A 15,958-nucleotide genomic window follows, 5' to 3' on the forward strand; every position below is an offset into this window, starting at 1 on the left:
TAGTCCAGTTTAGCCAGATTTCATATTTTATTAAGACCCAGATTATGAAAGTCTTGAATTTAACATGGAATGTTTTTTTTAACCTTAGAAGATTTATTTTATTAAGTACGGCCTTTTTTAACTTGGGCAATTTTAAGATTTGTGGACATCAACTCCCAGAATTCCTCAACCAGCATATTGAAGGCCACTTGCTTCAAAGTTGCTAAGCTTGAAAAACACTGACCTAATAGACTTGGATCAGCAATTTATTAATTAATCTTATCTCCACATCATTTCATCACTGATCAATCTAGCTGATGAACATAGAGCAGCTCTTCTAAATTTGGCACTTACGGAAAGTGCCAGTCTCCCGCTCCTGACATCCATAGCCAGCGGCCATATTGGCCGATAGCACTGGGCATAAGACATCTAGATCACCACTGGTTAGGGTGGTCTGGTTTACAACGTAAGCTAGCTAAAGCTTGTGCTTTGAGTGCCAGTGCTATTTATTCTGTAACATGTGAAATATCACATAGACATCTGCAGCCCTGTAAATGCTTGAAAAGGCAGTTTTGCACCTTTAGCACTGTGGCTGCAGGTCTGGCCATTTCCCATTGGCAAGGAGTCTTGCCTTGTCCCTTTTCCGTAGCTCTCTAGAATATCTGGAAGAGTTGCTCCCATTTCACTGGACTCTTTAAATTAAGCAGCAGGACAATTTTGCAGCTTTTCCCTACAATAATCCATTTTTGTTCTTCCTTACACACACACACACACACACACACACACACACACACACACACACACACCATATTAACACTAAGATGCCAGTTTTTGCATTTCTCCTTTGATCAGCTGAAAGGAGTCTTGAGCAATTCTGGACATCCTGAAAATGACAAGGGTGAGGACAGGAAAGTGCTTTTGAGTTCAAAACTAGTACATGCATTGTTTCATAATTCTGCAGTATATAAATCAACAGATTACACAATGTTTAGTTGTAATTTGAATAAAACTAGACTTTTTGGGATGTACCATTCCACTGGCCAAGTTATATGCTCAAATATTACAATATTTTGCTAGATTACATGTCATAATTCAAAATTGGTGGATATTTGGGATTCAGTTTCACCACTTCCATTTTCCTGTGGAAGAGTACATGCATACATATAAAATTGGTTGCTTTTTCATATCTTATTCTCTGATATCTAAAGTTAAAGTTCATAGTATACATGGAATTCCAGTTTCCAATCACCTTTCTGAACTTTGTCACACAAGAGGAAAATTTCATCTCCTCCTTTCGCTGTTCCACAGTTCTTGTTCACACGGCAGATTCTCAATTCAGCTGAATTGGGTGCACCTAAACAGAAAAAGGAATTAATGATTGGGGGAGAGAAGAGTAAAGAATGGCTATTATGATTACATATGTCTAAAAACAGAACTGGGGGAGAGAAAGTTCTGCAAGCAACTCTTTATCTGAAGATAGGTAAAGCACAGAAAGCAATAGATACATTTCAAGCATCCACATACCCCCCTTTACCACCAGCATTTTACATGACATCATTATGCCCCCATCCCTGATGTTCCTCCTTGATAATGCTTGCTGTCTTTCTTTAGTTCTCAGCACACATTTAATGGTTTTCTGTTGCCATTTTGAATTCTGAATTAAATATCCATTTTGTTGCTCAAAACCAGGGCCTTATCATAGCAAGAAAATATGCAGGGTAATTAATCTGTTGGGTAATTAATCAGGGGATTTATTTCTGAATATTGTCATGAATGGGCTTAACCAAAGAAATAATCCTCTTCCTTTCTGTTTGGGTGTTGGTCAGCATCTGCCACCAATACTTTCCCCCAGGGGTGGGTTCCTGCTGGCTTTACTGCTGCTTCGCTTGTGCACCTGCTTTGCTCGTGTGCTGGATGCGTGCTGTGCGCGGATGTGCAGTTCAATTAAAATTGTTCTACGCATGCACAGAACTTAAAAAACAAGATGGCAGCACTGACGGCCCCAACTGGAGAGCCGGTTCGGGGGTGTGGCAGGCCTGGGTCGCTGCTGGTTCCAGTAACCCACGCCGCCATACCACTACTAGTTCTGTCCCCCCCCCCCCCCAACATTTGCCTTCTCAAATAAGGGCCAGATGATCTCAAAAAATGTTTACTGCCTCCCCAAAAGTTAAAAAATACATTCAACCCTATTTTCCTGCCCTGCTCTGCTCACTTGTCATGCAAAAGTACAACAATCTATTAAAACATGTTCAAGAAAAGGAGTGGTTTTTATAAAATGATGAGGTATAGAGGTATGGAACTCACAAAGGGAAAAAAAACAGTTTTCAATTATCCAAAAACATATCTGACAATTTTAAGGACTTCACTGACTAAATTCTAGTCAATTTTGCTTTCTACCCAAGATTCAAGTCTTTCAGTGCCAAATAACATGCCACTAGCCTTTAAAATCATATCAGGAACAGGGGAGGGACAGAGGTGAATTTTCAGAAAATTAAACCTGTGCAAAGTTGAAATAGCATCAAAGGACACAACGAATCCCATTTTTCTTCCTTAAGGCACCTTAATTTGTAACCATTCCTGCCTCCATTGACATTGGAGGGAAGATAGCAGAGGAGCAAATTATGATCACAAAGGTTTTTGAGGGGTCCTTGCTGCTCTCTGAGCGTGGTTGTTTTCTTGACATTTCATTACCTAAACTAAACTAAACATTTCATTACCTAAACTAAGTAACATCATCAGTGCAAGAAAACAACCAAGCTCAGAGAGCAGCAAGGACTCTTCATTTCAACCCTGAGCTATAAATATTCTCCTTTATTAGCAGAATGTTTTTTCCTAGCAGAAAAAAATTGGGCTTTAAATAAGCAGTGGGAAAATGGCCATATCAGTGGTGGGTTCCTACCGTTTGGACCGGTTCGGGTGAACCAGTAGTGGTTTGGCAGCCTGGGTCACTGGAACCAGCAGTGCCCCAGGCCTGCCACACCCTGAACCAGTTCTCCTACGGTGGCACCATCTTGTTTTTCGGTTCTGTGCATGCGCAGAACAATTTTCATTGCAATTTTTTTTCATTTTTAACATTTTGCGCATGCACAGACTTTATGTGCAAATGCGCATGTACCAAACTGGCAGTAATGCCAGCAGCAACCCACCCCTGGGCCATATGCTCCATAACTTCATATGAATTATATTTCATTAATATAATATGACATATAATATGCCATATATGTACTGAAATATAATACAATTTGTCTTTGTCTGAAAATATATTTCAGCTGGAGAATATACATTCAAATTGAATTCTCTGAATATTCAAAAACTATGTGTCTACCAAAGATGCTTTCAGTTATCTTCTGTTGTCTTTTGGGGAGAAGAGAGATGAAGCAATTCCATAGAGAACAAGTGGTGCCAAAGAGCAGGTAGGGAACACAGCAGCAGAAACTTGACATGAAATAAACCCTGTTCTTAGATACTTACGGTTATCATAAATGGGGTTGGAGACGACTGGGGATATAGGTTGTGTGCAGTTGCCATGTTCATCACAGATGAATACTTGGAAACAGAGTCTCACCACATTTAGGTCATATTCTTCAACTGTCAACAGCTGTTCTTCAGAAACTATGAAAACAAAAAAAAGATGGTGGGATATTGTATTTAAATTGGGAGTAATAAGAAAAGAATGCTTATATGCCAGGTTCTAAGTGAAATTTGGTTCATTTGGTTAAATGAAATTTCTAGCTTTTGAATCAGCTTTGTACCAAAGGAGAGGTGAAACTGGAAAATACAATTTTGTAGGGCTTAGATTTAAATATATTATCTTAATAAAATTGCTCGGTGAATGAGAGGGCAGTCTCTAGATCTTATAAATAAATAAACAAAATACTGGAATCTCTATATCTATATTTAACAACCTATGTGTGAATGTTTATAGATCTATTTACCATCTGCCTGCTCTGTTCTCCCCTGCCCTGCCCTTCCCCATCCATCCATCCATCCATCCATCCATCCATCCACCCACCCACCCACCCACCTACCTACCTGAAGTATGAGTACCATGGACACTGACAAATTCCACATCAGTCAATTGCAACGACAGCTTTATTTGGAACAGATAAATCCTGCCACAATACATTTAAACAACAATATCTGTCTATCTCAGGATATAGACAAAAATGGCAAATCCAGTCTAAACATCTATGTGACCAACTATAGTAATAATAGTAGGTTAAACCTATCTAAAAGTCATATCCTATTAATTAATTGTTAAATATACTGTAAACTGTAAAAAAAACAACACAACCAGCAGTGGCCATATAATGAACCTTTCTTTCAGAGGCCAGATATGTCATTGCAAGAAGGTGGGTCAAAATCCTAAGGCTCATTCTCCCTTGGCAGTTTTCTGAGATTGGTTTGAGATGATGGAAGTTGCAGTTGCTAGCCCAGTGTTGCAGGAAAAAGCCCCATCAGACTTGGGTTATAATGGTAATCTGGTGGTAGGCTGTAAGCTTCTAATTCTATGGTAGAATTTAGCATTTTCAGAATAGAGAAAGGGCAATTCACAATCATTTATTCTTCCTTGGAATTCTCACTGTCCTCAAATTTTTGTTGCTATCTGTGGAATTAAGTTTCCAGCATCATGTATAACCAAAGTTCCCATTGATCTCCCAATTGCTATTCTGTTAGAGAGGGCAGCATGAATGAAATTTAAAATGGAAATGCCACCCACATTGTGGTGATAAACTGCAAATGTTACAGAAAAGTAAAATATTGCTTTCATCATAATTGTAGTCCTACTTACATATCATAAGGGATGTGACACTTCTCCCACTATGGTTTTTATACCTTATTTTCTTTCTTTTTATTAGAGGAGGAGGAGGAGAGGAGGAGGAGGAGGAGGAGGAGGAGGAGGAGGAAGAGGAAAACTATAGTACACACTGTGAATCGATAGAGATAGCTGAAAGAGAAAGTATATAGATTTCACTGTGCTGTAGCCACTAGGAAGCATCATATCTATCTTGGTTCTAATATAATTTTGTCTCTACATAATTGTTCATTATACCTACACATTCAGGAAACACATTTTATTATATTTCAAAGCTAAATATTTGCATAGTTCATGGTACATTTAGAAGTGCTTTTATATAATCGGCTCCTAGTACAATTAGCCAATCTTTTATATGATTTTTTTAAAAAAATGCAGGAAAAATAGTGAGAAACTAAAGGTTTCTCACAAAAGATGGTAATTTCTGAGTCCAACCTAACAAACATGCATTTAGAATATTACTGTCACCCTATCCATTTTTCTTTGCAATATAGCACAGCAAAATTATGTCTGGGCAAAATTGTTGGGTAGGATTCTCTCTCTATGTCTGTATTTCCATATAAGTTTGTGTTATATAATATTATAGTATACGTAAATTGTAATACACATTCTGCACATGACGGAAATTTTTACATTACATCCTTAATATGAGGGTTTTTTTCAATCTGAGGCTCAAAAAGAGGAAGTGCATTGGTCTTGAGCTATTTTTAAAATCTATTTCCTATTACAAGAATAAAATAGAACACTGTAAATACTCATGTTTTCCTTTGCTACCATTCTGATAATATTGATAGACTCTTACCATGAACAAACTGAGTAACCTTTAAAAGCATTAAGGTACATAGTGCTATTAATATATTTATGAAGACCCTGAATTTGAGATCACCTTCACACCAGAAAAGAGTCAAGAACAAGATTATAAGCACAAGGAACAATTCAGTGTTCAGTGCCCAAATTCTCCATCTTGTCTATCTATGGTTGTCAACTCCAGTTCAAACCAGACTTACAGATTTCCCCCTCCCACCCTGTCTCTAATAAATGTGTCCATGTGACATATATGAACATATACAATGTCTTGTATATCAAGCTGGACAGATAAATACTCAATTTCTTAACAGCTTACAATAAAACATATGGATACCAATCCACAAAAACAAAGAACAATTAAAACCAACAGACAGAAAGCTAATAATAACAATTAACAATTAATACTTAAAAGCCATTTTAAAAATGCTAATAGAGATAGCGTGCCTCCCAACTCTGCAGGAAATAGATTTATGTATATGACACATACTTGCTACAAGCCTTGTCCCCCCCCCCCCGCAAAGCCCAGGGCAGGTTATAAAGTAAATACATATTGCTTCAATTAATCACCCATTGCAAAATATCCCGCCTGCATATATTAACTGTCCTTGCACGCACACTAGAAGTGTTCCCATGCCCAGAAACTTATAAATATGCACACATTTCTGAGTGAATAATGGGGTAAGAAGAAAAGGGGAAGTGCTCTGAAAAGAAAATGAAAGAGAACTGGGGAACAACAAAGGGTGCAGACCAAGAGAGAGGAATTGGCAGTTGATAGGGAAGGACAAATGATAAAAGCTCCCTTGAGGTCCTACAAAAGGAATCAAATTCTGTAGATAAAGCTAATCTTCAAAGGCATCCAGAATACCTTTCTGGCCATTTGTATCTCACTTGTCCCACATGTTCTTTTATTGGTGAATGTAAAATGATCCCCATCACCATCTATCTCTATTCACAGGCAAGTTATCACTGCTGTACATGTCTGTAGGGCAAAGCTTGGGTGACTTAAGACTGCCCAAGAGTTGCGAAAGAAAGATCAGAAAGCCACATCTGATCTTGCACAGTGTATTCCCCAGGGGAAACTACTGCACATTTCCTCCTTTTAAAAGGTGCTTCCTTTTCGAAGCAACTTTATAGGATGTTTTTCCAAAGGTCACAGTTCAGCAGGTGTTTCCGGTGTTTCAGCTAACAGACCTTAACCACTAGACTGTACTATCTCCTTATCAACCCTTTTCATGCTTTTACCGCCACAATCATCAACATTTGTTGCTCTGACTCATTGGAAGCAACAAGCCCAAGCATTAAGCAAATCAGAAGTGGACTTAAGAAGAAAGCATCAGTGGTACAAAATCTGCATAACTCACTTGGTTCTGGTATTATACTGTAATGCACATCTTAAGAAACTTGTAAAAATGGGTATTGCAACTTTAATTTATTTATCAATTTTATATAACCAACCATCTGACAAAAAAGCAACTCTGGGAAGTGTATAAGGTAAAGGTAAAGGTTCCCCTCACACATATGTGCTAGTCATTCCCTACTCTAGGGGGCGGTGTTCATCTCCGTTTCAAAGCCGAAGAGCCAGCACTGTCCGAAGACGTCTCCATGGTCCTGTGGCCAGCATGACTAAATGCCAAAGGCGCCCGGAACTCTGTTACCTTCCCACTAAAAGTGGTTCCTATTTTTCTATTTGCATTTTTACATGCTTTCAAACTGCTAGGTTGGCAGAAGCTGGCACAATAACAGGAGCTCACTCTGTTATGTGACACTAGGGATTCAAACCACCAAACTGCCAACCTTTCTGATCAACAAGCTCAGCATCTTAGCCACTGAGCCACCGCATCCCTTTTGGGAAGTGTATAACAACACTATAAAACAGCTAAGTTATTTTAAAAACAATTATTATTTTAAAAAATTAAAGATCATAAGCCTAAGACAGGATAACAGATGTTAACAATGTCAATCCTCTATATCTTATAGTATGTTATCACCTTTATCTCATTGTAATCTTATGATACAATACCTTACCCTGAGATAACCTTTTCTTTCTACTTTTATTAGCTTTCACAAGGTGTAATTAATTTGATGCCTGGAAAAGAGGAGGGGGGGACTTGCAACCTTGACCACAATGCAAAAGTCCATAGACATACGAGAGCCACAGAGAGCGTGCTTGCAACTTTGCCTTCTTTCAAGTAATTGCTTATTTGTAGAAGTCAAGGAGGGTTTCAGAGAATGACTTCTGTTTGTGATTCTCCTGTACCTGTTTCCTTCTATAGAAAATATATAAAGGAAAATGAGAGGCAAACACTGAGGCATAGTGGGCTAGTCCCTGTCCTTCAGTCCTAGGGACAAAGCAATGGCAAACCACTTACAAAACATCATGCCAGGCAGTTGCCAAGAGTCAACACTGATTCAAAGGCATACATACATAAGAGGCAATAGCTCTGCATTGTCAAACACACACTATGAGTAGGGTGAGCAGGAGTCCCAGATTTGCAGGCAGTGGCTTGGTTTCAAGGAGGTGTTCTGGGCCCCTGGAATATGCCTTTAAACTAATAATAATAATAATCTGGCTTTTAGGAAACTGAAAACAGACTAGGTAGAGACAGCACAGCACAGGAAAGAAGTTCCTCATTCACTGTTTCTTGTATATGTGCAACTGTTAAATAGGGCTACTATATCTGGGCTGTACAGCACCACTAGATGGCAGTCATATAGAATATATTTGCTCTCTGCTGCCATCAGGCAGTTGCCCAAATGTTTGCAGTCTAAATATGGTAGCCTAAATCCATGTACTTGAGGAATAGCAGGCAGGAGCAGCAGTGTGGTAAATAATCATAGACTTGTATCAGTTCATCAAACTCTCTTAGTAGAATTTGAGTTTCCTTTCATTAAGTTTAGGAGTGAAATTTGTAGATTGAAAGATGGGAATTGAGAGAAGATTGACATTTTTTAACTACGGTAACTGAAGTGTTTATTGCTTATTACCCACGATTAACACAGTTTGGCCTGGAAATCATTTCAAACACAAAATAAAACCACAATAAAGAACAGGAAGTTTATGGAATTACTGAAAACTGCTTCCTTTCAGCTTCATTATAGTTAGGGGATGGGTTTTCTAAAAATGAATTGGTCACTAGTGGAAGACTGTTGGGATTTGATGAGGGTAGAACATCCACTTGATCCTTTTAGATCTCTAAGCATTTGATATCACTGACCATGGATGATTTGCCTATAAGAGTTGGGTATTGGTGGAACTATTTTCAGTGTTCAGTTCCTACCTCAGCAAGCAGCTCCATGCAATGGTAATAGGGGAGAAGAGATCAGTCTGGTGGCAACTCCCTTGTTGCCCATTGAATTGGGGTTGCTGAAAAAGCAGTGGCTGACTTGCAGACTGGCATGAATCTCTATGATCACATCTATTTTGCAGGTTCTTTATTGCTTATAGCAAATTTCTAGGTGCAGTTCAATGTGTTTGTTCTGACTTATAGAGCTTTGTGCAGCTTAGTACCAAAGTAGTTGCAGAATTTTCATAAGGTAAAGGTGGTATATGCCAGAAATGATTTTTTTAATGGCACCAATGTTCTACAACAGGGGTGTCAAACTCAAAGGCCAGGGCCAGATCCGGTCCGCGGGGTATTTAAATCTGGCCTGTGGGGCCAGCATGGAAATAGCAAAGAGCTGGTCTTTGGCAGCCAAAATGGGGTTCAGGGCCCCTGCATGCGTCCCCCACCCCACCCTGTTTTGGCTGGCAAAGTGCTGCAGAAGGTCGGCCATTCTGTCTCTCCCCCCCCCACGGCCCAGCCCACAGAGGAGGGCCTGCTGATCCTGCCCTCGAAGAAATCCAGTTTGACCCACTTGCTCTAGAATAAGCTGTGTGATGATGGTCTTTTAGAAGCTAGTGAAGGTTGACCATTTCTGGAGGACTTTTGAGGGTATCAATATGTATCTATACTGTTAGAGTTATTATTGTTTTTGACTTTATAAAGTTTTCCCCTGTTTAACGTTATTCAGATTATTAGTTATCTGTTTATTTTTTCTTAGTGTGGATGTTTGATTGTTTTTTTTTCTTGGGCAATGTATTGTATCTTCTGTTATTGCAATCTACCAGAAGTTTGAATGATTTCATCAGATTGGATAATATGCAATGGGGATGAGTAGTCTATGGCCTCCGGTTGCATGTAGTTTTAGCCCTTGTTTTCTTATAGTCCCCAGAACCACAAATTCTGCTATGCTGCCAAAAGCTAGTAAATAGTTAATAACCTATTGGCACCAAATGGTCATTTTGGCTCAGTTTCATGAAAACTATCTGCAATCAATTAACACTTTTTAGTCCTCCAGCTGGTGGCCCTGGTTGCTCAGTTAACAGTTCTGAGTCCTGTATCCCATGTCCAGGAGATGTCTGGGAGACCTAACATCTAGCACAGTCCTTGTTGGCTCAGGTGACAACCAATCCAGTGTATAGCTTTCACTATATTGTTATGGGAGAATCACTCTTCATCTGACTCCTCTGGTGAAACCTATCAACCTCTGGCATAGATCTCATCCTCCTTGGAGCATAGAAACCCTACAATCACATTACTATTTTATCTTTTATTTATTTCAACTCAAAACAATGATCATGCAGTACCTAATACTTCTGCCTCCTATTTTTCCCACCAGGTAGGTGGCTTGGACTGAGAGAGTGACTGGCTCAAAGCCACCCAATCAGTTTTCATGTCTAAGGTAGGACTAGAACTCATGGTCTCCTTGTTTCAAGGGCAATACCTTAACCAATACATCATACTGGCTTTATTTAAAAAGTCTTAATTGCAAATTGTGTGAGTGTGCAGGGATGAAACTTAAATTCTTTTCCACAATCTGTTCTGTCTGCTGCTTTTGCTCTGCAAAGCAAAACAAAGAATATTAAGGAGCCCTCCATGTGTTCACTTTCCTGTGCCAGACCATTTACAATACCCATTATCAAACTTGTGCTTCCTGGTTGTCATGGTTCAAAATTAAAGAGACCTCATTTAATATTTTAAAGATAATAACTAAAGCAATTATTTACTAAAATAATTTCTACGCTGTTTTTATTGCAACGGAAACTTTGACATAGTTTACAATAAAATCTATCAACTACCAACTAAAATCATGAACAGTTTTATCCATTGCAAAGGGTGAGGGTTGTAAAGGAGAATGCTCTTTGTGCAATAAATCCTCCGATGGATTAGTAACCAGTGTTAATTGCAGTGACAGCTGCTGCCTATTATAATTGGTGTGATGCTGTGTATGATGCTGAAACTACAGCGTCACGGCAAGCGGAACTAGCTATTTCTCCTGACTTCCTTTTTGAAAGAAAGGCCACTGAAGCAAAAATCACTACACTTACACAGCAATTAACTCCACTGAGAAAAACCACTGAGAAATATAGCTTCTGAACTCATAATGGTCCAGAAGATACATTGCTGTCATCCTTTGCAGAGATGCATGATTTCTGTTGCTCTTTATAATCAATGATTCTTACTTTCCAGGTAGGGACACTAGTTCCACAACAGAAATGCTATTCGAACTTCAAAATGAAACTTATTGGCAAGACAAGCTTCCTTCATTTTTCTTAATCAGTTTTTCCTTGTAGAACAATTAAAATAGGTAACATGCAAAGGTACACTGAAGTAGACAACTTCAATTTTTTATTTTCCAACAAGCCAAAGGTCATTTAATTTCTTCATCAAATGTTCCATATTATTATTTGGATCTTGCAAGTCATCTGCTAAAGCTCTTAGTTTCTAAGTCTCTTTTTTAATGTTTATACTCCTAATTTTTTCATCTTGACTAATGTCTCTACTCAAACCTCTAAAATTTAAATAAACAACAGTGGCAACAAAAGACAACCTTGTCTTGTACCTTTCTAAGTTTCACAAAGTTTGGTCAATTAATACAAGTCTGTTGGAGTGTATAGATCACTCTAATACTTTGAATAATTTGTTGTCCAAAGTCCATTTCTTCCAGGAGTCTAAACAAAGAGACCCAATTTAAATTGTCAAAGGCTTTTTCCGCACCTAAAAATATTAAGGTTGTCTGAGTCTCAGTATGATATTGCAAATATTCAATTATATTCAAAACAGTTCTAACATTATCTTTTAATTGTCTTTTCAGGTAAAAAGCTAGCTTGGTCTTCATGTATAAAATTCTGCAGAATTTTTTTCTGTTTGTTCTCTGAGTACATTTTAGAAACCCTAATTAAGACACTGAAAAGTAGGAAATGAGTGACTTTCCAAATTTCTCAAATTTATTGCTCCAACTGCATATCATATACATTTGAATAGAACAGAACAAAACAGAAGAGAACAGAATAGAAACTTTATTGTCACTTTAAATGTACACTAATCAGCATATATTAAAATGAAATTTCATTGCATTCAGCTCTCAACAGATAACCATTATGTACAAACACACACACGCACACACACACACACCATGATTACCCCTAAGTAACTTCTTAGAGTTTAGAATATTCTGTGTTAAAAATATGTAAAATTCTATACTTACGATAAATTCTTCAGAGTTTAACTGCTATTTATAAACTAAGAAGATTTGCCCAGCTACTAGCAGTTAGAAAAGACAACTTAGCAGCAGAGCAGAGCATACAGGAGATAACTGACAGAGGAGGCACAATGCTAATTGTGAAGTTGTCAAGACCCCCCCCCCAATAGTGACCTCTCCCCTTGGGATTCATGCCTAACATGGAATTGAACTCACCACACACTAGCACAGTCTTTTCCAGCCAAAAAACCTTCCAGGTGTTGTCTGGAGGATTCCCAGGCAGCCTGAAAGCTGATTTAAAGCCAACTTTTGGAAGAGGCAAACAGTACAAAAATAGCAACCTTCTCTTGTAGGTTAGTTCAACTGCAAACATAATATTTTAAGTTGTAAAACCACTTCTAAAATATTAGAGATTCTGAATGAGATCTTTTGACTAAAATATAAAACAAAATTAAAAGGCTTAAATTGTAATAAAAATAAGAAAGTTCATGATCTTTGTGATAATGTCAGACTTGAAAAGTGACTAAGTGGTGTAACTCATGATCCTACTTTTCTTAGCCCCATGACCACAGTGAGGAAACACTACCTACTTTCAATTCGCTCTATGTGTTCACACATGGTCAGAAATATGAGTCCCTATCTACCCATTAAACATTTTCTATATCACCCATTCAATTACCACCCAATACACCAATCACATTTCCTCATCTACTTACCACGCTGTGACTCACAAATAAACAGTTACCTATGCACAAAGTCCTCCTCATTTGGATTCAGACTCCTATCTCTTTGCTGTCCTGCTATCTTTGCATTTATTTACAAAACAAATATAAATTAGAAATCATGTTACAAACTGCAAAGGTCAAGTCAATGGCAAAAGCCATAATAAAACAAATGGTCATAACCATGGCAGATATTTCAACCTGCCTAACTAGCACTGAAGTCCTGCAGATGCCAACCTAGCCATGATCTCTCAGCATACACAAACAACAACTCAAAATGAAGAAAAGATTCTCTCACCAAAACTCTGAAAGCATTAATTCACTTTTCCACATGCTCCCAAAGATAAATCTAGAAAAATGTTGTATGTCTAGCACAGAATTCCGAGAATGTCTCTGATATGGTATCTGCTGCCTGTTTTCCAGGGGCTGCTAATATCCTGGAGTGTGGCTTGAATTATTTTAGTGTATTTTTCTTGTCTGCCTTTCTTCCTGTCCTATATTGCTTTGTAATTCTGGGCACTTTTGGTTGGGGGCAATCATTTCCTTTCTATGGCTTTTTTTCTTCTTTACTTCATTTTTCTTGCAATGGTTTGAATCAAGGGGTGGGTTTCTGCCGGTGTTACTGACGGTTTGCAACCTGCATGCTAGACACGTGCTGCGCGAGCGTTGTTCAATGTAAATTGTTTTCCGTGCATGCACAGAACAATTTACAGTGAAATGCACGTGCACAGTCACTAAAATCCAAAATGGCGGCCAAGCGGTAGCGAGGGAACCGGTTTGGGTGTGTAGCAGGCCTGGGTCACTGCCGGTTCTGCGACCCAGGCCTGAATTCCACTATCGGTTTGGTCAAACCTGGCTGAACTGGCAGCAATCCACATCTGGTTTGAATACGTGAAATAAGAGTGGGTGTGGTACAGGTTTTGCTCTGGACTATATGCCTTCTTAAAATCGCTCAACAATAAAATGTGGGAAAATGACTAAAATTTAGTCATTTAGAGCAGAGGTGGTATTCAGCCAGTTCTGACAGTTTCTGGAGAACTGGTAGAAGAAATCTTGAATTGTTTGGAAAACCGGCAAATAGGCTGCCCCCATCCCCGCTGCCCCCCCCCCCGTTTCTTTTGTTGCCCTGAACAGGAGAACGGAGCTGGAAAGCAGGTTAGTGGGATGGGGAGGGAATGGAGATTTTGCAAGTAACCTTCCCCTGCCAGGCAGACAAAGCCACACCACTCCCACAAAGACACACCCACAGAACCAGTAGTAAAAATTTTTTGAATCTCACCACTGATTTAGAGTTATAGTTAGAGAGGTTTAGTTTGATAGAGCCTTTATCATTTAGACTAACAGATTACCTGGTTAGAAAAATGACATAAGAAGTAGGGCTTGTCTTCTTTCTCCTATTTGGCAATACTTTTTTCGCCTTGAAAATTGTTATTTGGATTGAGGACTCAGTTTGCTATTTTTGGTTCTCTTTTTGATATTAGTTCAGGACAGGATTTTCCCCCAAATCTAGGTGCTTTCCATTATTTTTTCAACTTTTCAACTAAATATTTTGCCTATTTTTTCCCAGTTTTCTTAATTCTTTAAGATTGTACTATTTCTCATATGCTTCTTTGTTCAGAATTCTGCTCATTTATCTTATTACGCTTTTAAGTATAGCTCCTTTTCATTTTGTTGCCCAGTAATGCGTATAAATGCATCTAAAATCTAACCATTAAGCCAAATTCCTTTGTAATGTTCTTTCTTTGATACTGTATGGAATCAAGATTAAAGATGTACTGGCTAGTTTTAGGTTTTATTAGTGCAGGGTCTATAAGAGGAAACATATTCATTTTAAAAATGTGTATGGCACTCCTTGAAGAAAAAGATTATGTAGAATTCTTGAAGCCTTACCTAATCTAATCCAATTCTATAATTTTTATTGATTGAAATCCCAGATGGATGCATTCATCCTTACTAACCATAACTGCTCAATATTCTGATATTCTGAACTGATCTATTAAATTTCATTCCTATGTGCTTATAGAGAGATGCTATGCAGCTTTTCAATTGGTTTGTCGTTCTCTGCAGGCTTTCTTTGAAGAATCAGTTTTTCTAGTTTCCAGAAATAAAAGATCTGATAAAATATATAAGCTAAGAAAAGTATCATAAAACTATGAACAGTACCAGATGAAATCATTCAGCTCTAGGCCAAGATCACAATATGGATAGGGTGAGCTAGTCTGTGCTTGCATCTCAAGATAATTTTATTTGCTGCTTAGCCAGAAACTGATGGCACCCAATTTGTGCCCACAAATCATACTGAGCTTAGATGCAACCTGGCTTTAAAAAAATGTGGTTTTAATAGTAGTACTGCTGTATTATCTCTAGCCTCAAATGCTACATCCCTTTGCCAATGATATGAAACAATCCTTAAGCCCATCAAAGTGTGTGTTTCTTTCTCATGACCACAGCTTCCCCATGACGTATCAGTTTCAGTGGAACAACTGAACTGTGGGAGGATTAGTGTGTGACAGAGGCATCATTCTCATATGAACCTGAATTGAAGTTATTCAATGGCTTTCTGATATGGTTAAATGAAGATAGAAAAACCAATCAGATATTAAAGTACAGTATTAAACTTTGACCTTTAAACCATATTCCTTGGCCCACACACATGTATTTCTCTTTTCGTCCTTGGTTTTGCTATTCAGGGTGCACAGGTGGGTGGCAAGGTACTCCGTGAGCACAGAGGGGCTGGAGTAAGGTGCACAAAAATCTGTGGTGGCCAGCAAGGCATCACACCAGCAGAGTGGGGGTGGCTGGCTGGCAAGGCATGGGCTGAGTGCCGTGGGACTGGGGGGAAATGTAGGATGATGTGTGAGTGGTTGTGAGGTACAGGCTGAGTGTAGCAGGGCTGGGGGAGTATGTGTGAGGTCTACAAGTGGCTGTTGAGGCATGGTGGGTCTGGCTACTGTCAGGTGGGGAAAGCACATAAGGGTGCAAAAAGCCCCAAAGCTGCAAGGCAGCAAGAATCCCCAAAGCCATGGCGTCTCCACACATGTAGCCAGGGTAGTAAGCTTAGCAGAGGGAAGGCAGGCGGGACAATGAAGGTCATGTTGGGGGAGGAGGGGTG

General features: G+C 38.8%; 1 protein-coding gene across 1 annotated transcript in view; it reads right to left on the bottom strand.

The window, feature by feature from the left end:
• REL (REL proto-oncogene, NF-kB subunit) overlaps nucleotides 1–15,958 on the bottom strand; it is a 54,050-nt gene that overhangs the window by 8,950 nt on the left and 29,142 nt on the right. Inside the window, exons 5-6 of the mRNA XM_014066641.2 lie at nucleotides 3,451–3,591; nucleotides 1,229–1,333 (exon numbers count right to left, since the gene is read on the bottom strand). Of these exons, the coding sequence (XP_013922116.2) occupies nucleotides 1,229–1,333; nucleotides 3,451–3,591 (246 nt within the window). The remainder of the gene's footprint in view (nucleotides 1–1,228; nucleotides 1,334–3,450; nucleotides 3,592–15,958) is intronic.

This window comes from Thamnophis sirtalis, unplaced genomic scaffold (genome assembly GCF_051295495.1).
Source record: "Thamnophis sirtalis isolate CommonGarterSnake01/CBP01778 unplaced genomic scaffold, rThaSir2_p1.2 scaffold_6, whole genome shotgun sequence".
Lineage (NCBI taxonomy): Eukaryota > Metazoa > Chordata > Lepidosauria > Squamata > Natricidae > Thamnophis > Thamnophis sirtalis.